Source organism: Micromesistius poutassou (assembly GCF_964030765.1).
Source record: "Micromesistius poutassou genome assembly, chromosome: 3".
NCBI lineage: Eukaryota > Metazoa > Chordata > Actinopteri > Gadiformes > Gadidae > Micromesistius > Micromesistius poutassou.
The window spans coordinates 5,961,711-5,983,877 of NC_140273.1; the positions used below are offsets into that span (position 1 = coordinate 5,961,711).

The 22,167-nt window shown below is 48.9% G+C and overlaps 1 protein-coding gene across 1 annotated transcript in view; it reads left to right on the forward strand.

Moving 5' to 3' along the window:
• Nucleotides 1-22,167, forward strand: part of usp34 (ubiquitin specific peptidase 34) — a gene marked incomplete at its 3' end in the record, with an annotated part of 57,943 nt that overhangs the window by 8,897 nt on the left and 26,879 nt on the right. Inside the window, 41 exon segments of the mRNA XM_084465392.1 lie at nt 213-280; nt 1,794-1,986; nt 2,507-2,568; nt 2,868-2,949; nt 3,050-3,142; nt 4,231-4,356; nt 4,553-4,682; nt 5,410-5,531; nt 5,707-6,464; nt 6,621-6,835; nt 7,101-7,219; nt 7,867-7,994; nt 8,605-8,694; nt 8,891-8,986; nt 9,184-9,266; nt 10,513-10,667; nt 10,950-11,063; nt 11,268-11,367; nt 11,661-11,823; nt 12,271-12,397; nt 12,795-12,945; nt 13,098-13,198; nt 13,290-13,505; nt 13,689-13,814; nt 14,126-14,248; nt 14,454-14,537; nt 15,247-15,333; nt 16,293-16,493; nt 16,869-16,951; nt 17,188-17,228; nt 17,335-17,459; nt 17,610-17,762; nt 18,213-18,317; nt 18,518-18,573; nt 18,989-19,293; nt 19,612-19,775; nt 20,058-20,123; nt 20,231-20,377; nt 20,787-20,843; nt 21,356-21,433; nt 21,777-21,871. Of these exon segments, the coding sequence (XP_084321518.1) occupies nt 213-280; nt 1,794-1,986; nt 2,507-2,568; nt 2,868-2,949; nt 3,050-3,142; nt 4,231-4,356; nt 4,553-4,682; nt 5,410-5,531; nt 5,707-6,464; nt 6,621-6,835; nt 7,101-7,219; nt 7,867-7,994; nt 8,605-8,694; nt 8,891-8,986; nt 9,184-9,266; nt 10,513-10,667; nt 10,950-11,063; nt 11,268-11,367; nt 11,661-11,823; nt 12,271-12,397; nt 12,795-12,945; nt 13,098-13,198; nt 13,290-13,505; nt 13,689-13,814; nt 14,126-14,248; nt 14,454-14,537; nt 15,247-15,333; nt 16,293-16,493; nt 16,869-16,951; nt 17,188-17,228; nt 17,335-17,459; nt 17,610-17,762; nt 18,213-18,317; nt 18,518-18,573; nt 18,989-19,293; nt 19,612-19,775; nt 20,058-20,123; nt 20,231-20,377; nt 20,787-20,843; nt 21,356-21,433; nt 21,777-21,871 (5,588 nt within the window).

Here is a 22,167-nt window from a genome sequence, read left to right on the forward strand (position 1 = left end):
TTCTTGCCAGTATAAAGTTCAACGACTTGTGTTTGAAGGGCGCTGTTAAATTTTTTAAAGTACCGGCCTCATGAACAAAATTCATGAGGGATAATAACAGACCAGACTGCATCAACAGGCGTCTATTTGTAAAATGGCTCACTGCAGGTTGGTTCTGGATTGTCTGTATTGAGGTGTTGTTTATTATATTGTTGTTTTCTGCTTGCCTTCAGATCCGAATATGGCTGCACATCCCTGCAGTCATGCAACACATCATGCCCTTCCGTGCATACGTCATACGGTGAGGCCCTGGAACTGATCGGCATATCATGTCTGTTGGCCATACGTCATATGTCTGTCTATATCTATATATCTCCATTATGCTCTCTGCTTTGTGATAATGATGTGATGGAAATATGAGAATGGAGGATGATGCAGTACTCGCATTACCAAGTGAAAAGGGACACACACACACACACACACACACACACACCAACCACGCTCCTTGATAACAAGCACAACTTCATACTTGGTTAGAGTTAAGGCTTCCATTTTGTTCCAACACTTTTCTCCCCCGTGAGCAACAACTTCTATTGCTCACACCCACACACCCCAACGCGATGTTAAGGCCTGCGCTTTCCATTGGAAATGTAATAAACTGGCGTGTAATGCAGTGTCTTCAAATGATAATTCTTGTTTCCTTCATTGTTTTTGCCCGACCTTTCTGTATTCAACCCTCCCCAATTGTTTTTATCAGAACAGTGTCTCAAGCACAAAATGTCATCCATAAACATTTGTAGCTGAATGAAGGAGGTAAACGGTCGACATGGCTCCACCAGTCACCGGGCTTGCTGGCCTTAACCACAACCAACGGCAGCCGTTTCCCCTCTCATTATTCTGTCTTCAACAAGACACGAGTCTGCAGCCGAACAATCTCACTCTCGCTCTGTCAGACAGAGAGGCAGGGAATGCTTGCTGTTGGCTCCCGCCTTCATAGCCTGTTGCTAGGAAGAGCTTCCCTCGCCATGGCAACAGTCGCCAGGGCCCCAGCCAGCCTCTCCTCACATGACCTTGTAGGAGCCAGACGGATTACAAGCTTCAGTGGCGACAGACACAGATGTGGTGACAGACAGACCGGCAGACTGACACACAGGGATGGATAGACAGACAGACAGATGTGATGGTGACAGGCAGACAGTCAAACTGACACAGGCGACAGACCGTCTGACAGACAGACAGTGAGAGAGACACACACACACGCACACACACACACACACACACACACACACACACACACACACACACACACACACACACACACACACACACACACACACACCTGTTTGATGCCCTTTGCTGCATCTTTCCTGACTTGCTGCTGTCATTACGAAATGGCAGGTTGATAGCCTGTGGTTTCTTTTTACGTTTTTGTTTTTGATACTGGTTAACATGGTCAGAAACTCTTATATTCTTCTGTAGCCTTGCTAAAGATGCAACTTCATTATATTTATCCATTATGTTCTCATGTGCATGGTTATTTATATATAGATAGATACAGATATATTTTCTAGTCAAAAATAACAATTTCTCCCATTTCTTGATGTGAGGGTACACTACAATCACATAGTGGAATGTAGCCAACAGAGGGCTCCTTTCTAACCAATTACACTCTTCTGCACTTCAATACGAGCCGATTAGGCAGTATAAAATGTCACTAGGTTGTTTATGTCCTAGCGTCTAGATCGACATGAACTAACCACCAGGATGATGAATCACGATGGCCCTGACCGTTCCTCTATTCTCTCTCTCCCCAGCTACCTGTGCAAGCTGTCGGACCAGGAGCTGCGTCAAAGCGCTGCCAGGAACATGGCAGACCTGATGTGGAGCACAGTGAAGGAGCCCCTGGACAGCGCTCTGTGCTTCGACAAGGAGAGCCTGGACTTGGCCTTCAAGTACTTCATGTCCCCCACCCTCACCATGCGGCTGGCCGGCCTCAGCCAGGTCACGGTGAGTCCCGGCCTCCTTGCACCAGCCTCTTTCGCGGTCCCACGAGCCGATCCAAGTTCGATTCTTGAGGTCATGATTAGATTCACAACTGATTCTCGGAGAAACGATCTACTCCAGTCTGCTTTGCGACGTGTGCTAAATGATGACATGAAAGAGTAACGTGTGTATTTGTTTGTCTTTTTGAAATTTGAGAAAGTTGTATCAACTGATTGCTTTAATGTGAACACACAAAAATGAAAGAAAATGTGGTTTGAATGTTGTGAAGCAGGTCAGAATCATGGAAGATAAGCATCGCCATTCTTGCGTGGATTCATCCACAGAGGAGCGAGAATCATCTACATTCAGTCCTGTAGCACAGAGTTTATACCCACCAATAGCAACGGTTGATAGTATTTGTGTCCCAACACTGGCTATGACGGTGTTCCTCGTTTATCACGCACACACGAGCGAACATATGCACACACACACACATGCACGCTTCTCCTCAGTGTGTTCACGTGTAGCGTGTGTCTTTCCTCAGAACCAGCTCCACACCTTCAACGACGTCTGCAACAACGAGTCGTTGGTTTCCGACACGGAAACGTGAGTCCACGCTGTACCTGAGATGTAAAGTACTTTAGCAATAGAATACTTAAGTTACAGTACTTAAGTACCCACAGCAAGGATTAAAGATGTAAGGCACTTTAGCAATAGAATACTTTAGTTACAGGACTTAAGTACCCACAGCAAGGATTAAAGATGTAAAGTACTTCAGTTTATCAATGACTTCAGATGAAGCTCCCTCTGCACTTCCTATCCGAGTACTGATGAAACTAGCTGGCAGTTGTGTGTGTTTTCTCTCTGATGGTTCTGATGTGTTCCTCATCTCCGTTGTGGCCCAGGTCCATAGCCAAGGAGCTGGCTGACTGGCTCATCAACAACAACGTGGTGGAGCACATATTCGGACCCAACCTGCACATAGAGGTCAGATTTTCAACTGTAACATCCTTCTCTATTTAACATTGACCAATGTCTAGATCAATCCCAGCTGCTGAGAGTAAGACACTTTCTGTTTGTGTTCCAGATTATCAAGCAGTGCCAGGTCATCCTGAACTTCCTGGCTGCAGAGGGAAGGCTCAGTACGCAGCATGTCGACTGCATCTGGGCCGCAGCGCAGGTTGGTTGGCTATATGAGTGCTGTCAAACGATTTAAATATTTAATTGCGTTTAATCTCATTAATGTCATAGTTAACTCGCAATTAATCACATATTGTTATCTATTCTAAATGTCCCTTGATTTCTTTTTGTCCCATTATTTTTTTTTTAATCATTTTAATACTCTTATCAACATGGATAAGAAAAGTGGATCGGCTTGCTTTATGCAAATGTTTTTTTATTGAAAACAACATTGGCATATACTGTAGTGTTCAATTTCACACTAACATTCTCACTTGGAGCAGCAGTCATTCACACTTGGAGCAAATAATCTCTCACACAATGTAACACTGTCCATCAATAAAAGGGTAAAAAAAAATAACGTTAATCTTGCGATAAAAAAATTGACACTGTTAAAATGGGTTTGTGATAACGCCGTTAACATTTTTACCGGACAGCACTTGTATGTATGTATGTATGTATGTATGTATGTATATATATATATATATATATATATATATATATTAGGGGTGTAACGATACACAAAAGTCACCATTCGTTATGTACGTCGGTTTTTAAGTCACGGTTCGGTATGTTTTTCGGTACAGCAGTTTTTTTTAAACAAATTTTTTTTATTTGATTTTGGATTTGATTTATGAAATTGTATCAAACAAATGCCTTACACAAATGAAAAGACATCAAATACAATTGAGGATAAAAACACAATAAAGTCCAGGTCTTATTTACATTGTGGTCCTCAACAGAAAACATCAGGACAAGACAAGACAGTCACAGAGTGTGATAATCAATAAAAACATTTTTTTTTTCGGTACATACCGAAATGAAAAGTGCATCGAACCGTTAGACCCGTACCGAAAAATGTTGGTACGAATACGTGTATCGTTACACCCCTAATATATGTATGTATGTATGTATGTATGTATGTGTGTATGTATATATATATGTGTGTGTAGGGCTGCATGTAGTACGTGAGCTATATACACACATTCACATGTAGCGCTAGCACGTAAGCTATAGACTAGCATGCAAATGTAGCTTTGGCACGTTAGCTATACACATTCATATCCCTTTTTTTGTCCTGTGCTCCAGTTAAAGCACTGCAGCCGCTATATCCACGACCTGTTCCCCTCACTCATCAAGAACCTGGACCCCGTCCCCCTCAGACATGTCCTCAACCTGGTGTCTGGACTGCACCCCAGCACCCATACCGAGCAGGTACGCACACACACATGCCCACAGGTACACACAACCGCACATCCATGCTAATCATAACAATGAATGTGTGTGTTCAGGAGCCTGTACCGAGCCTCCATGCTAATCATAATGATTGTGTGTGTGTGAATTTCAGCCCCTTTAGCTTGTCTCCATGTTCATGATAATAATGAGTGTGTGTGTGTGTGTGTTGGTCCAGACCCTGTACCTAGCCTCCATGCTAATCAAGGCTCTGTGGAACAACGCCCTAGCAGCCAAGGCCCAGCTCTCCAAGCAGAGTTCCTTTGCCTCCCTCCTCAACACCAACCTGCCCATGGGCAACAAGAAAGGTCTGTTCCCCCCGCTCCCCCCTCTCTGTAGTTCTCACTTAATTTAATTAATGAGTTCATTTTTGATACAGTCATTGAAGGGAAGGTTTACCCCAGCAAGAAAGTGTCTGTCATTTCTAAAACCTTCTAAAAACTGTCAGGACGGCTCAGATTGCAATTTATAAAACTGGAAGACGGAAGTCCTCCAGCTAAAACGCGGGTTTACTTTGACTTTAAGGAGCAAATAGGGGTTGAGGTTTCTTGCTCGAGGACTACTGGTTTTGATGTATGGTAAATGGTCCTCATTTATATAGCGCTTTTATCCAAAGCGCTTTACAGTGTTGACTGACATTCACCCATTTATGCACACATTCACACACTGATGGCGGAGTCAACCACGCAGGGCGACAGGAAGCTGGTCAGGAGTAGTCAGGGTGAGGCGTCTTGCTCAGGGACACACGACACTCAGCTAGGCGGAGCCGGGGATCGAACCAGCGACCTTGCAGTTACCAGCCAACCCGCTCTACCACCTGAGCTAATGCCTTCTGATATTGGGGTTCACACCCAGTACGTTTTTGGCTTGTCCTGTCCTAATAAGCAAAACCAATGATATGATTTCTAGAAACGATGCACTAATGGGACCACATACCCCTACTCCACTGTTCTGCTGGTTCACTGGATAAGGGTCACAGGTTCCATTGCCTCAGTTCATGATGGAGACTAAGTGTGTGTGTGTGTGTGTGTGTAGGGTCCCCGGCAGCAAGTCCTGACAGCAGTGACACGCAGCAGAGTGGAGGTAGCGACATGGAAATGGACGACCAGATGATGAGCGGCAGCAAGAGAGGCCAGCAGAGACTCTCTGATACAGAGGTACACACACACTCTGATACGAACTATATTTATAGCACGCTATGTTATTATTATTTTTAGTTCTTTTAGACGTAATGGGATTCAAGATTTGAATGTATAATTATTATTTATATATATATATATATATATATATATATATAATTTTTTTTTAAATATATATATATCTATAATACAGGAGTCTATGCAGGGCAGTTCAGACGAGACGGCCAACAGTGTGGAGGAGGGCAGCAGCAGTGGCCGCAGCGAGGCATCCACCAATCAGGGCGGCGCATCCAGCAACGCCAGCCAATCGGCAGGCAGCCCCGGCAGCGAGATGCACTCTGAGGACATGGCCGACAGCGAGGCCCTCAAGGAGGAGGAGGAGGAAGAGGATGATGAGGACGATGAAGACGATGACGACGACGATGATGAAGAGGAGGGTGGTGGGGAGGGGCGGAGTCGTGCAGGGGCGGGGCCGGTGGCAGGGGAGGGTCCCCGGCCGCCCCGGGAAGCACCAGAGGCCAGGAAGAGGAAGGCCGGCGAGGCGTTGGGGGAGGGGCCGGGCCAGGAGGCAGGGACTAGCGGGGTGGCGGGGGGCGGGCCCAAGCCCAAGGTGCTGCCGTTCAGCCCCGAGACGGCGGCGGCCATGGCGGCGGTTGCCTCAACGTCGTTGGAGAGCCGCATGAGGATGCTGGAGGCGTGCTCGGCCTCGTCGTCAGGACGACTGGAGGGGCCCGAGAGGGACGCACTCCCCCACCAGCAGCCCCAGCAGCAGCCGGACATGGGACCCTCGCAGGGGGTCCAGGGGCCCCCCGAGGGCCCCTGCCTGCCGCGGCCCGGAGACTTTCTAGGGGACGCCATGGGCAGCGATCTCTTCAACTGCCGACGCTTCATGGGCCCGCCGCACCACCACCACCACCACCACCACCATCATCACCACCTCCCCGATGAAGGGTGAGGAGCCTGGAAACCCGTGTACAATAGACTCACGTGATCGATGTGTGATAGACAAGTGTTTGACGTGTGATAGAATAGACATACAATAGACTGTGATAGATACGGTGAGGGTGAGTTTTGTGTACTTTACTAACACCCCCCCTCCCCCTGCAGCCACCTGGTGGAGGACATGCTGAGTGCAGACGACGTGAGCTGCAGCAGCTCCCAGATCAGCGCCAAGTCGGAGAAGAATATGGCCGACTTTGACGGCGAGGAGTCGGGCTGCGAGGAGGAGCTAGTCCAGATCAACTCTCACGCCGAGCTCAGCTCCCACCTGCAGCAGCACCTCCCCAACCTGGCCTCCATCTACCACGAACACCTTGTGCAAGGTGCGTCGCCGTGGCAACTGCATCACCCTCTCTCCATTCGTTCATTGGTTGGCCTGTTTAGAGTGCTTTGGTCGAGCACTACCGTTCCATTCCATGCCATGCCATATTATTATATTATGTTCATAAGCGATTTTTACCAGGGGTTATGATTTTCCTGACGATTATGATCACTGTTGCCTCTATTTTAAATGTGTACATGTGAAGCGGGTGTGTGTGTGTCTGTGTGTTGGTGTGGCTGACCATGCTCTCGTGCGCCCCCCTGCAGGCCCGGCCGTACACAAGCACCAGTACTCCTCTGGCCACGCGGTCACAGACATCAACCTGGACAACGTGTGTAAGAAGGGGAACACCTTGCTGTGGGACCTCGTTCAGGACGAGGATGCGGTACGGCACAACCACTCAACTTTATACTCTGGGATGACTCTCAACCCTCTGCTCTCCTACTACCCTCAACGGCATGACTTTAAACTCCTCTCCTACTACCCTTAACAGCATGACTTTAAACTCCTCTCCTACTACCCTTAACAGCATGACTTTAAACTCCTCTCCTACTACCCTTAACAGCATGACTTTAAACTCCTCTCCTACTACCCTCAACGGCATGACTTTAAACTCCTCTCCTACTACCCTTAACAGCATGACTTTAAACTCCTCTCCTACTACCCTTAACAGCATGACTTTAAACTCCTCTCCTACTACCCTTAACAGCATGACTTTAAACTCCTCTCCTACTACCCTTAACAGCATGACTTTAAACTCCTCTCCTACTACCCTTAACAGCATGACTTTAAACTCTCATCCCTACTTCTTTAACAGGCTAGTCTTGTCATGTCTCATTAAGAAGATTTGCATTAATGAAATATAGTTTAGTACAATATCTTCTGGTCAATGTGTTATATTGGACATTGTGGCCAAATCTTCTGTGAACACATTCAGCTATTTTAAGCCATAGCTCTTTAATTAGTTTTATATTCTACAGCTCATTCAAGATTTTCTCTTACCCTCTGTTGGTCTCCCTGTCTCTTTATCAGATCCACCTGTCTGAGGGTCTGATCAGTGAGGCAGAGAAGCTGCTCTGCTCGCTGGTCTGCTGGTTTACCGACCGACAGATCCGCATGCGCTTCATTGAGGGTTGCCTTGACAACCTTGCACACCACAGGTAAGAGTGATGTCACACCTTGATCTCTGTGGCCGCGCCTCTCTTCGTAACCTAGCCAATGTTAAGACTGTAGAATCTGAGGGTAAAATGTTAGGTGTAGGACCTGAACATGCATGAAACGCTTTATAATTGTATCCAATACATCAATAGGTTGTAATTTAACTTGAAAAGTGAGACATTCCCTATTTTTATTTTGGATTTAGGATGAACATTTATTTATTTTTTGAGTTTACCACGCTTCCAGCTTACCTAACTTGTTGCGAATGACATGCATGTTGGAGAGACGGACCGTTGGAAGTGCAGGAAACTCGTATGTCTACGGCGTAATCCACCACTCCAATTTCTTCCTCTTTTCCGATGATTGCAAGGCAATTAGGCACGTAGAATGGACTAAAACAATCAGACAGGAATGGTAGGCTACTGGGGTTGCACCCTGTGAAGCGCCCAAGAGAGTTGCCTCGCTTAACGGCCAAAGGGGCCAGAGAAGAGAATTAATTTCTTACACATAATACCTTTTATCCATCTATGGCCATGTATATGAATGGATGGATATATAATGTAAACATATGGTCACGTTTGATGTTGAAATCTATATTTTCCCTCCCCTCAGGTCTGTGGTCGTCTCTTTACGACTGCTACCGAAACTTTTTGGCACTTTTCAACAGTTTGGCTCCAGCTACGACACCCACTGGATCACTATGTAGGTGGCACCCCCTTATGCTCTCAAGGGTCTTGAGTGTGTGTGTGCATGTATGCGTGTACCTGTCCAGGTAAAACGTGTGTGTGGGTACCTGTACCTATCCAGGAAAAATGTGTATGTATGTGTCTGTACAAGTAACGATTTGTGTGTGTACCTGTCCAATAAAGACGTGAATGTATGCATGTTTTCTGCTCAGGTGGGCGGAGAAGGAATTGCACATGATGAAGTTGTTCTTCGACAACCTGCTGCACTACATCCAGGAGATCCGCGAGCACAGACACAAGTTTGCACTGTGAGTTGAAGTGTAATGAAAGAACCTCCTACCATTAGCCTTCAGCTCCTCAGAATAGGATCATCTCTAGGGAATGAATCAATGGTTCGTATCTCTGGTGTTCAGATGCTGATGGCATGTATCTCTGATGTGATTTGATGGCATGTAGCTCTGATGTGAGTAGATGTTGATGGTTTGTATCTCTTGTGTTTCTGCAGATACAGTCACAGTGCGGAGGTGCAGGTCCGTCTGCAGTTCCTCACCTGTGTCTTCTCCACCCTGGGATCCCCAGATCACTTCAGTAAGACCACTGCCTCCACCTGCACCTCCTGCACTCAAGTCATGAAACACATGCCTCTGTCCAGCCCTTCAAAGTAAAAGCCCTCCTGGAACAATTGGAGAAGCCACCCCTACTATTTAGTATTCCCATGTCTAGTCATTTAGCAGACAACATAATCCAAAGCAACTAGGTGAATTCAGATACATGTCATTAAGGAGCAGGTAGGAGTTAAGGGGCATCTTGCTCAGACATTCTGGTTCGAACCAAGAACCTTTCAGCTGGGAGTCAAACAGTCAAACCATCACACCCAGACTATCTTGCCCTTCTAGCACAGAAAACTGCACCTAAATGGTACTCCTTCAATTTGAATCCTTTTATTAGATTGTGCATGTTAGAATACACACCAAATCTCCTTAAGCAGTCTGCAAACACCAAGCTGCTGCTCTGAGCTTTAGTCTTTATCCTCTCTCTAACCGTATCGTCGTTCTCGAAACCAAAAGCTTAAACACAGGCCTGTTCATTCGTTCGTCTGGCTGTTTGTGAGTTGGATTCCCCAGAACCTTGTCTCTCCGCCAGGTCAGATTTCAGATTCAGTAGCTGACCCATGTAACATGACCCCCTCCCCCGAACGTGTGTGTGTGTGTGTGTGTGTGTGTGTGTGTGTGTGTGTGTGTGTGTGTGTGTGTGTGTGTGTGTGTGTGTGTGTGTGTGTGTGTGTGTGTGTGTGTGTGTGTGTGTGTGTGTGTGTGTGTGTGTTCTACGGATGACTGCTTCTAACAACAGAAGGACATCCCCTGTTACTGTACACCACTAAAGTGGCTGAGAAGCTGCTCAGTTGATGCGTACTGAACAGGTTACATCCGGATGGACAGGAAGAGATTCAGTCCAATGACCAGCAGTAGAAAAATAAGAAAACATTCAATACAAACACGCTTCTTTTATGGCGTTAGATAACCGCCAAACACTGTGCTTAAAGGGTCAGTAGACCCCTGTTGTAGCAGGATAACCTCTGCTTCCACTACTGTGGAACCGTGTTATTAGCAGGAAGTTGAAGACTTCTGGTTCTTTATAGAGAATTTCCCCCGTTTAACAACTTGTCGCTTGGTCAGCCACTCAATCGATCCTTTGAATCTCAATGTGAGAAACAAAGGTTGGATCCGTCAATAACTGGCCCCAGTGTAGGTGTGTGTTTATGGTACCTCCTCGGGGGGTCGGTGGGGGGGTGCACCAGGCGGTGGTGCTGACGGTGCTGTGTGGCGTCCCTCAGGGCTGAGCCTGGAGCAGGTGGACATCCTGTGGCACTGTCTGGTGGAGGACGCCGAGTGCTACGATGACGCGCTGCACTGGTTCCTCAATCAGGTCCGCAGCAAGGACCAGCACGCCATGGGCATGGAGACCTACAAGCACCTCTTCCTGGAGAAGGTGAGGAACGCACGCACACACACACACACACACACACACACACGTTTAGTTACCATGGAGACACACACACACACACACACACACACACGTTTAGTTACCATGGAGACCTACAAGAACCTCTTACTGGAGAAGGTGAGGAACACGCACGCACGCACGCACACACGCACGTACGCAAACACGGGCGTGCGTTTAGTTACCATGGAGACCTACAAGCACCTGTGCGTGGTGAAGATGAGAAACACACAATGTGGTGGTGTTAATGTGGTCACGGTGTGTTTCCAGATGCCCCAGCTGAAGCCAGAGACCATCAGCATGACAGGACTCAACCTGTTCCAGCACCTTTGCAACCTGGCCCGCCTGGCCACCAGTGCGCTGGACACCAGCGCCAGCTGTGAGGTACCCCCGCACACACTACATGTCAGACGCATAGACACTACATTCACACATGGACAGAAGACTCAAGCTTGTACGCGGACACACACACACATGCAGAATCAAATTCACATGAATGCACACACGCATGCACGTACACTGGCACATGCACTGGCATAAAAACACACATGCACATCTGCATCAGTAACCCTTGTTCTGTGTCACCAGCTGTGTGGGATGGACCAGCTGTGGGGCATCGCTCTCCGAGCCCAGTCAGCTGACATCAGTCGAGCCGCCATCCAGTATATCAACTCCTACTACATCAACGGTCAGTCCCCTCACCTCCCTCCTGCTCCGTCCCTTCACCTCCCTCCTACTCCGTCCCCTCACCTCCCTCCTACTCCGTCCCCTCACCCTGCCTGAGACTCACTCCCCTCACCCTGCCTGAGACTCACTCCCCTCGCCCTGCCTGAGACTCACTCCCCTCGCCCTGCCTGAGGCTCAGTCCCCTGACCCTCTCAGACTTGCTTGTAAACCTCCTCTCTGTTTTATCATAATGTCTATAATTTTAAACCTCTGACATATTTGGTGTGTGTGCTTGTGTGTGTGTGTCCCACCCAGCTGGTAAGACAGGTCTGGAGAAGGAACAGGAGTTCATTAGGAAGTGCATGGAGAGTCTGCTGAAGGCATCAGCTAACCTGGAGCACCAGGCCCACCCCAGCCTCACCAGCATCGAGAGGGGGCTGCTGATGCTCAAAACACACCTGGAGGCCTTTCGACGCAGGTACACACACTTTTTATTACACACACAAACGCACAAGCTTGCACGCACAATTCATCACACACACATGCACACACTTGAATATGCGCCATCATAAACCCACATCATAACACATTAACACTTTAAATGCAAACATGCGTGCTCAACCATAAACAAGCATGGATGTTCTGTTGCATTCTGCGCATACTAGTAATAGCACGTTTAATGTAGTGTTTATGACATGTTTATCAAGGTGCTGGAGTGTGGTCTTTATAACATGTTTCTCAAGGTGCTGGAGCGTGGTGTTTATAACATGTTTATCAAGGTGCTGGAGCGTGGTGTTTATAACATGTTTATCAAGGTGCTGGAGTGTGGTGTTTATAACATGTTTATCAAGGTGCTGGAGCGTGGTGTCTATAACATGTATTATCAAGGCGCTAACGTTACTGAGGTCGGCCCTGGGTTGTGCAGGTTCGCCTACCACCTGCGCCAGTGGCAGATCGAGGGGACGGGGATCACCAGCCACCTCAAGGCCCTCAGCGACAAACAGTCTCTGCCTCTCAGGATCGTCTGCCAGCCAGCAGGTCTGCCCGACAAGGTAGGATCAGACACGGCTACACAGACCAGGTGGGATCACACACGGATACACAGACCAGGTGGGATCACACACAGGTACACAGACCAGGTGGGATCACACACAGGTACACAGACCAGGTGGGACACACACAGGTACACAGACCAGGTGGGATCACACACAGGTACACAGACCAGGTGGGACACACACAGGTACACAGACCAGGTGGGATCACACACTGGTAGACAGACAAGGAAGGGCAGGTACAGCAGACAGGCCGACAATTTTTATTTCTATAAGGAATAGGAAAATCTGAAGCTAAATATACATGTACACTATTAAAAACGTGTGGTGTGTGTTGTGAATTTCCTTGAATTTCCCCTTGGGGATCAATAAAAGTATCTATCTATCTGCTCTCCAGATGACCATCGAGATGTACCCCAGTGACCAGGTGGCTGACCTGCGGGCCGAGGTGACCCACTGGTACGAGAACCTGCAGAAGGAGCAGCTGAGCCAGCAGGCCCAGCTGCAGGAGTTTGGCCAGAGCAGCCGCCAGTCCGCAGACTTCCCAGGTCACCTGCTGCCCTAAAAACATATAATATACTAACCTTTAATTCGGAGCCTGGCTCAAACTGTGGTCGCTAGTTTATGGGGGCCTGTGAATGGGTTTCTCCATGGAGGATATTTGTGGTGTAACCCAGGGGCCTGTGCTTGTGTTCCGCAGGTGGCCTGATGGGTCCGGTCAGAATGATCTCCTCTGGACACGAGCTGACCACTGACTATGACGAGAAGACGCTCCATGAGCTGGGCTTCAAAGACATGCAGGTGAGGTTCCACCGTCTGAGAACCACTGCACCACACCACATGTACGTTGTGTCTCATCCCCTCTTCCACCATACCCCTGACAACCCCCCAGATGGTGTTTGTGTCCCTGGGGGCCCCGCGGAGGGAGAGGAAGGGCGAGGGGGTGCAGCTGCCCGCCTCCTGCCTGCCCCCTCCCCAGAAGGAGCACATCCCCATGCTGCTGCTCCTGCAGGAGCCCCACCTCACCACCCTCTTCGACCTGCTGGAGATGCTGGCCTGCTTCAAGCCACCCAGCCCCAGTGCAGATGGGGGGCCCGACAGCGCTGACGTGAGTCTGGTTGGGCTGAGGAGTGTGTGTGTGTTTCTGTGTGTGTGTGGACCGACCCTCGGGTTTGTCGTTGCAACACGGAACAGGAGGATTGTTCTTTAAGGACTTAGATAGTAGATTGTGAGGACTAGAGTAGATTAGATGTGAGGACTAACCGTGTGTGTGTGTGTTTCCTCTGTGCAGAGCCTGCTGTGTGAAGAGCTCCACCTCCACGCGGAGAACCTGTCCCGCCGGGTGTGGGAGCTGCTGATGCTGCTGCCCACGTGCCCCAACATGCTGCTGGCCTTCCAGAACATCTCAGACGACACGGTTAGCCTCCTCCTGCTCCTCCCCATACCTCTTCCTCACCTCTACCTCCCTCCACACCTTCTCCTGCTCTTCCTCACCACCACAGAGAGAGTTGGTAGGATGATGGCACGATGTTAGCACAATGGTAGCAGGTTGGGCTGCTCAAGAAGTTGTCTTCTTATGGGAATAAAATAGTGTGTCCATCTATAAGCAATTCCTGATCTATTTTCAGGGATATTTTCTATTTCTATAATCCAGTAATAAAATGTGTTTTAAAATACAATGTCATAATATTAGGCATTTTTATGTGTGTATGCGTATGCGTGTGTCAGAGTGGGGAGGCTCTGTCCTGGAAAGACCTGCTGAGGATCAGGAGTCCCCACAAGCTGCTGTACGCCTTGGAGATCATCGAGGCGCTGGGCAAGCCCAACCGACGCATCCACCGAGAGTCCACGGTACACACCATTACACACCATTCACCTGTTCCACCGAAAGTCCACAGTACACACCATTACACACCATTCACCCATTTCATCTGGAACAAAAGCTCCATATAATATGCATGCCAAATATGATGTTTCTTTATACAGATTGTCCCATGCTCAGACACTGACAGACTGTCCTGTATCTGATGGGTCTGTCTGTCCTCTCACCCTACAGGGCAGCTACAGTGACCTGTACCCAGATTCTGATGACTCTAGTGAGGACCTGATAGAGAACAGCAAAAACTCATGGAGCTGCAAGGTACCCAGCCTCTGTCACTATATGGTCCATGGTCACAATGTTCTGCTGTTGGTGGTAAACCATGAAATCATGTCCAGTACTAACTTCTCTCCTAAACCACCCTCCCCCTCTCGCCTACCCCTCAACCTCTCTTACTCCTCCACCTCTCTCTCCTACCCCTCCTCCACCTCTCTCTCCTACCCCTCCTCCCTCTCTCTCCTACTCCTCCTCCACCTCTCTCTCCTACCCCTCCTCCACCTCTCTCTCCTACCCCTCCTCCCTCTCTCTCCTACTCCTCCTCCACCTCTCTTTCCTACCCCTCCTCCACCTCTCTCTCCTACCCCTCCTCCCTCTCTCTTCTACCCCTCCTCCCTCTCTCTCCTAACCCTCCTCCACCTCTCTCTCTCTCCTACCCCTCCTCCACCTCTGTCTCCTTCCCCTCCACCTCTCTCTCCTACCCCTCCTCCACCTCTCTCTCCTACCCCTCCTCCACCTCTCTCTCCTACCCCTCCTCTCTCTCTCCTAACCCTCCTCCACCTCTCTCTCCTACCCCTCCTCCACCTCTGTCTCCTTCCCCTCCTCCACCTCTCTCTCACTCCTTCCTCCTCCACCTCTCTCTCCTACCCCTCCTTCCTCTCTCTCCTCCTTCCTCCCCCACCTCACTTATCCCACTCTTCACCTCTCTCCTACTCATCCTCCTCTCCTTTCATCACGTCTTCCCCTCCTCCAGTTCGTGTCGTCCGGTGGTCTTCAGCTGCTCCTGGAGATCTTCAACTCGGCCATCCTGGAGCCACGGGACAACGAGTCCTGGACCGTGGTGAGGCCAGAGGACAGAGACCATGTTCTCTTTAAGCTAATCTGGGTCTAGGTAGCCCGGCAGTCTGGTACAGCATGAGGTTGTTGTAGGACAGTGAACCCCAATTAGCGGCCCGCAGGAGCCAAATGTCCGGCCCGCGCTGACCCAGTGGCATTCACATGTAAAAAAATAAAAAATAAAAAATTTAATTTTTTTTTTTTTTTTTTTGTTTACAGACTGATGTTATTTGCTACACATATTTAAAAAATGTAAAACTAATGTCACATATTGTGGTACCACATTTTAAAGCTAACTAACTAAAATCTTCCTGTGTCTCTTAGAGAGGGAGGGAGAGACATATAGAGAGGGGAAGAGAGTGGATGTGAACACACACTGATCTGGATGGATGGCACCAGGCCCAATGCCCTGTTGAAGACACACTGTGCTGATGCTATTTAAGTTTTTATGTTTGGGGCTGCTGCACTGTGTGCGTGTTTGTTTGCTGGACTTTTTGTTTGCTGATGTTCCAGCGGCATTTTAATAAATTAATGGTAGGTTTTGGACAAATTTTGCTTCAAGAGAGCATTATTGTGTGACTCCTAACACAGGGTATTTTCAACTACTACTAATAATTATAGTAATGATAATTAAAGCAAAATGTGCACATAAAAATGGCGATATCTCGGCCCTTGGTGTGGCATGCTTGACCAAATTTGGCCCTCTGGCAAAACTAATTGGGGAACCCTGTTGTAGGACATGCTTGGTCATTAAAATGACAATTTCAGTCTCTGCTGCAGTCACAGCTCTGAATGCAATACTTTTCTCACAGCTGTGACATCACATGGGAGGTGTCCACGCAGGTGAACAAGGTCTGATTATTGACTCCCTTCCTCTAACCATACCTGTACTCTCTTCTCCTTCTATTTCTCCTCCACTTTTCTCTGCATCTCTGCTTCCTCTTCATTCTCCTCGACCCCCAGTGGCTGCTGGACTGCCTAGCCTGTCTGCTCAAGCTGATCTGCCAGTTTGCGGTGGAGCCGTCAGACCTGGACCTGGCCTACCATGACGTGTTCTCCTGGTCCGGGCTGACCGACAGCCAGCGCAAGCGGCCCTGGCCCGGCAAGTCCCGCAAGGCCACCGGGGAGCACGGCAAGGGCCTCCACATCCCCCGCCTCACAGAGGTAAATGCCCTGCGCTAGGCTCACAGCCTCACAATATCAGGCTAACAGTGCTATCTAATAACAGGCTAACAGAGTTGCTAACAGAGCTAGCTGCTAACTGGCTACCAGAGCCAACTCCTTGGAGACTAACAGAACTATAAACATAGCTTACAGAGCTGCTACCAGAGCTAGCTTCTAACAGACTTGCACAGCTGATTATTGGTGATCAGAGCTAGCTAACAACAGATTAACAGAGCTGATAGTAGGCCAACGGGGCTAATTACAGGCAAACAGTTACTGATTATTTTGTGCTGTTGGGGGTTATTTAAATGTACATTTACATCGTAGAGCTCTATATTGATGTGTGATGGAGTTGTGGTTGAACCTGGTCCATAGGTGTTCCTGAGCCTGGTCCAAGGCACCAACCTCATCCAGAGACTCATCAATGTGGCCTACACCTACGACAACCTGGCACACAGGTAACCACGCCTAGCCATGAGCATCACGTATCTTCACAGTAACCAGATGCAAAATGTACATCGCTTATCACCATGGTCACCACACGTCACCGTGTACATCACCTATCACCATGGTAACCAAAGGCCGCAGTTCACGCAGTTCCTTACTGATTGCGGGCCGCATCATCGCCCATGTCCCATGGGTCACCACTGACTGTCATATCAACGGTTTGTTTATTTGTTGTTGTCTCCTCCAGGGTCCTGAAGGCTCAGTCAGACCATCGCTCCCGTCATGAAGGTAAGCGCTTCCCTCTCAGGCTCTCTTTTCAGCTCAACCCCCCCCCCCCTCCTAACCTCTATCCCCAGAGAACTAATGGTCTCACGCTCTCCCTGGTTCCCGGCAGTGACCCACTACTCCATGTGGCTGATGGTGAGCTGGGCCCACTGCTGCTCCCTGGTCAAGTCCAGCTTGGCGGACAGCGAGCACCTCCACGACTGGCTGCGCAAACTCACCCTGCTGGTCCCCGAGGTGGGGAGCAGACACACACACACACACACACACACACACACACACACACACACACACACACACACACACACACACACACACACACACACACACACACACACACACACACACACACACACTCTGTCTCACTGTTTGTGTGTGTGTGTCTAGCCGGCGGTGAGGCATGAGGCGTGTAACGGGCTGTACAAGCTGTCTCTCTCGGGCCTGGAGGGAGGCGAGTCCATCAACAGGTCCTTCCTGCTGCTGGCCGCCTCCACCCTGCTCAAGTTCCTCCCTGACGCCCAGGCCCTCAAACCACTCAGGGTAGGATGCTTTGTCTCCCTCTCTTTGTCTTTCTGTCTGACTCTCTCTCTGTCTGTTTCTGTCCCTTTATCTGTGTCTGATTGTCTCTGTCTGGCTTTATCTCCGTGTCTCTCTCTGTCTGGCTCTTTCCTGTCTATCCCTGTCCATCATCTGTCTTACTGTCTCTCAAACATTATGCATGTCTTTATTTAATTTTATGTCTCTCTCCCTCTCCCATTCTGTCTTTGTCTCACTACGTCTCTCTTATTCTCTTATACGACTCTTTCGCTATCTCTCCTGCCTGTTTTTCTTTTCTCCTTCAGTCTCTTTATAATGCTCCCTCTATTTCGTCTCTCTCCCTCACTATCGCCTATGAATCATGGTCATTATCCTGTCACTGTCTCCTGTGTCGCAGGGCTACAGGGAATAGTCCCAGTGACCTGAAGCTCACTCTGTCTGTTGTGTGTTCAGATGGAGGACTTTGAGGAGGAGCCCATGCTGAGGACGGGCTGTAAGGAGTACTTCTGGCTCCTCTGTAAACTCATTGATAACATCCACGTGAAGGATGCCAGCCAGGTAGGACACCCCCCCCCCCACCCCCCCCACCACCACTTCTTGTTCATGTCACCTGTTGTCCCATTTGATCCTCATGGTACCTGTTTACCTGCTTACTGCTTACTGTTTAACTGGCCCGTCAATTCCTGTAGTTTAATTCACCTGTTCACTACCTGTCGATTACTGATCTCCATGGTAACTGTATACCTGTTTACCCACAGACCACTCTGCTGGACCTCGACGCGTTGGCCCGGCACCTGGCCGACTGCATCAGGACGTAAGAATATTCACTTCTCCTTCTCACCCCATCTCCCTCTTCATCATCCTCCCCAAATCCCAACGTCCTCCCTAAATCCTCCTGTTCTTCTTCCTCACCAACATCTCCCTCCCCCCTCCTCTTCCTCACCAACATCCCCCCCCTTCTCTTCCTCACCAACATGCTTCCCCCCCTCTTTCTCACCAAAATCCTCTTCTTCCTCACCAACATCCCCCCAATCCTCTCCCTCACCAATATCTTCCTCACCAACATCCTCCTCCTAACCCTCCTTCTCTTCACCAACATCAGCCCTCCTCCCTCCTCCCCCTCCTCCCCCTCCTCCCCCCCCCACCTACAGATAGTGAACAGAGATTTAGACTGATTTAGTTTCATGTCCTAATGAACACAATAATCTCAACCCGTCCTCCCTCCCCAGGCGGGAGATCCTGGACCAGCAGGACGGCGCCATCGAGGACGACGGCCTCACGGGCCTCCTGCGCCTCGCCACCAGCGTCCTGAAGCACAAGCCCCCCTTCAAGTTCTCGCGGGAGGGCCAGGAGTTCCTGCGGGACGTGCACAACCTGCTGTTCCTGCTGCCCAGCCTGGCCGACCGCGCCCAGCCCAAGTGCAAGTCCCACGCCGCACGTGCCGCCGCCTACGACCTGCTGGTGGAGACGGTGAAGGGCTCCGTGGAGAACTACCGGCTGCTCCACAACTGGGTCATGTCCCAGCACATGCAAGGTGAGCCCCCCCCTCCACACCCTCAAGAACCTAATTGATCCCAGATGAATTCGGGTGTCACAGTGGATGTACAGGATGGTGCAAGAACTATAAGAAAGTGTGTGTTATAAAAGCTTTTATACAGTGGTTAGACATTATTGGGATGAACAAGTCCTGGTTGTTAATGTGTATTGGATCACTTTAGAAGCTATACTCTGAGATGTTTGTTGTAAGAGACATCCGATAAGAGATAAGCCGGCTGGGTACTAGCGGTGACCTTGCATAGCATGCTATCTAGTCAGAAGGCTGGTGCTCATTGAGTGTCCCGTGTGTGTGCAGCCTCCCACACGCCCTACAAGTGGGACTACTGGCCCCACGAGGACGTGCGCGCCGAGTGCCGCTTCGTGGGCCTCACCAACCTGGGAGCCACCTGCTACCTGGCCTCCACCATCCAGCAGCTCTACATGATCCCAGAGGCCCGCCAGGCCATCTTCACCGCCAAGGTACCCTCACTGTAACTGTCAGCTTACTGTTGCATTACTGGAACCATTACTTGACAATACTGTCACATGATGGTTACTGTCACCGTGCACATACTGTTACATATTACCGCTACTGTTAACAAGACCATCCTGTCGCAATGCTGTTACGGTCACCATTACTATACTGCTAAATGACTGTTACCATGACGATGGGCTACCAGGATGATATGTTACATTTGAGGAAACAGTGGTGCAGCGACCAATGCTATGTTCTCACTTGTCGTCTTATCCCCGTGTCTTCAGTACGCCGAGGACATCAAACACAAAACCACCCTGCTGGAGCTACAGAAGATGTTCACCTATCTCATGGTCAGTAACACACGCACACTGGCTCACATGCAAACACTGGCTCCCTCAATCGCTATCTCGATCACCCACTCTCTCTCTGATGGATGGATCTGTGCGTGTGTGTGCAGGAGAGCGAGCGGAAGGCCTACAACCCCCGTCCGTTCTGTAAGACCTACACCATGGATAAGCAGCCTCTGAACACCGGGGAGCAGAAGGACATGACAGAGTTCTTCACCGACCTCATCACCAAGATAGAGGAGATGTCCCACGACCTGGTACGCTCACACCCTGTCCTTGTTACTGTAGGAGATGCTCATTGGACCACTATGTGAGTTAATGTATACATATGGGTTGGTTACCCTTTAAAGTCTTCATACCTCATCATCGATGTAAGTCTGTTTGTCATGTGAGACCTTTCTCCCTCTATCTGTTGTGACTGATGGATTAAGGTGTTATTCAAAGATATATATATATATATATATAGAGGAAGAAGATTCTTTATTTGTCATTGCACAAGTACTATACACAAAATCAGATATAGCTGGTAATATAACAATGTTAGTGACTAATGGATGAGGCTGTCACGATGACACCTGTTTAATCCTAACTAATGAATCAATATGTGATGAACCAATGATTCCGTGTTTAATCCTAACTAACGAGGTGTGCTGTTTCCTCCTTCAGAAAAACACGGTGAAGACTCTGTTTGGAGGCGTCATCACCAACAACGTGGTCTCCCTGGTGAGCACAACATTCACATTCAACATTCACCAATGGTTCTGTGACTCCATTGAACCCCTTTCCCCTGCACTCTGTTGGAATAATATAAACCGCAATCGTTGGAAGAATTCATTGTTTTTATGTAGAACTTTTGAAGGAACCCAGAGAGCTTTACATAGTGAGTCTTGGGGGGGATATAACACTTCATCCACTAGCAGTTTGTAGCAACCCCCTGGGTGAAGCATGCTCACCACACACTCACCACACTGGCTCTCACAGTGGAGCGGTGGGGACCTCCTTGAACAAGGTGCCTAACCCCTCTACCTGCTGACTCTGTATCAAGTGGTCAGCGCCCAAGTTGCTCTGGATGAAAACCTCTGTTAGCTGACAAAAGTAAAGTTATAGACCAGAACTTTGTTTAGTGTTCAGCTCTAAAGCAGTGCCACTCAGTGCGCCATGATGTTCTCAACCAATCATAGAGGTTGTAAGGTCCTGTAGGCTAAGGTTGTAATGGTTCCTCTGGTCTCCTCCAGGACTGTGACCACGTCAGCCAAACGGCGGAGGAGTTTTACACGGTGCGGTGCCAGGTGGCTGACATGAAGAACATCTACGTGAGTCTATTGCTTCTTCTGCTAACACAGATGGTGTTAATAGATGATCTGTGATGGAATAATCCTGAACTCCCTAACCCCTACCTGCCTATCCTTAATGAGATGATTCTGTCATGTCATTAATTCATTCACTTGATTCACTGCAAGTCGCCTTGGATAAGTGTGACTGAGTAAATAGAAACATAGTGGTATGGTCCCCTTCTCACAACTTGGTGCACAGTGAGTTGACCTCACAACACAACCACCTTGATTATCCCGAGGCCGTCAGCCATAGAGAGGGGATGTCTAGTCTTCAGGCCGCCGACACTAACCACGCAGGAATGGGGCTTGTGGGGGTCTGCAGGAGTCTCTGGACGAGGTGACGATCAAAGACACCTTGGAGGGAGACAACATGTACACCTGCTCCCAGTGTGGCAAGAAGGTCCGCGCCGAGAAGAGGTCAGTGTTGTTAGGGAATAAAGAAAATCTCATTTTGATACAATTGAGAGTGAATTCACAGTTTGATTGGGGACTCTAAAGAGTGATAGTATGTTGTATAATGTGTTATAATGCAGAACCCTGTTAGACTGATAAAGCGCTATACATCTTTCGCTTAGAAAATCAGACCCTCATTGTCTCTACCACCAGGCCTAGTCTGTTATCTCTCTCTATTCCCTCTCTCTCCTGTTCTTATCCATTAACTGTGATGGTCTCTCCACCACCATGCTTAGTCTTTTATCTTCTCTATTCCCTCT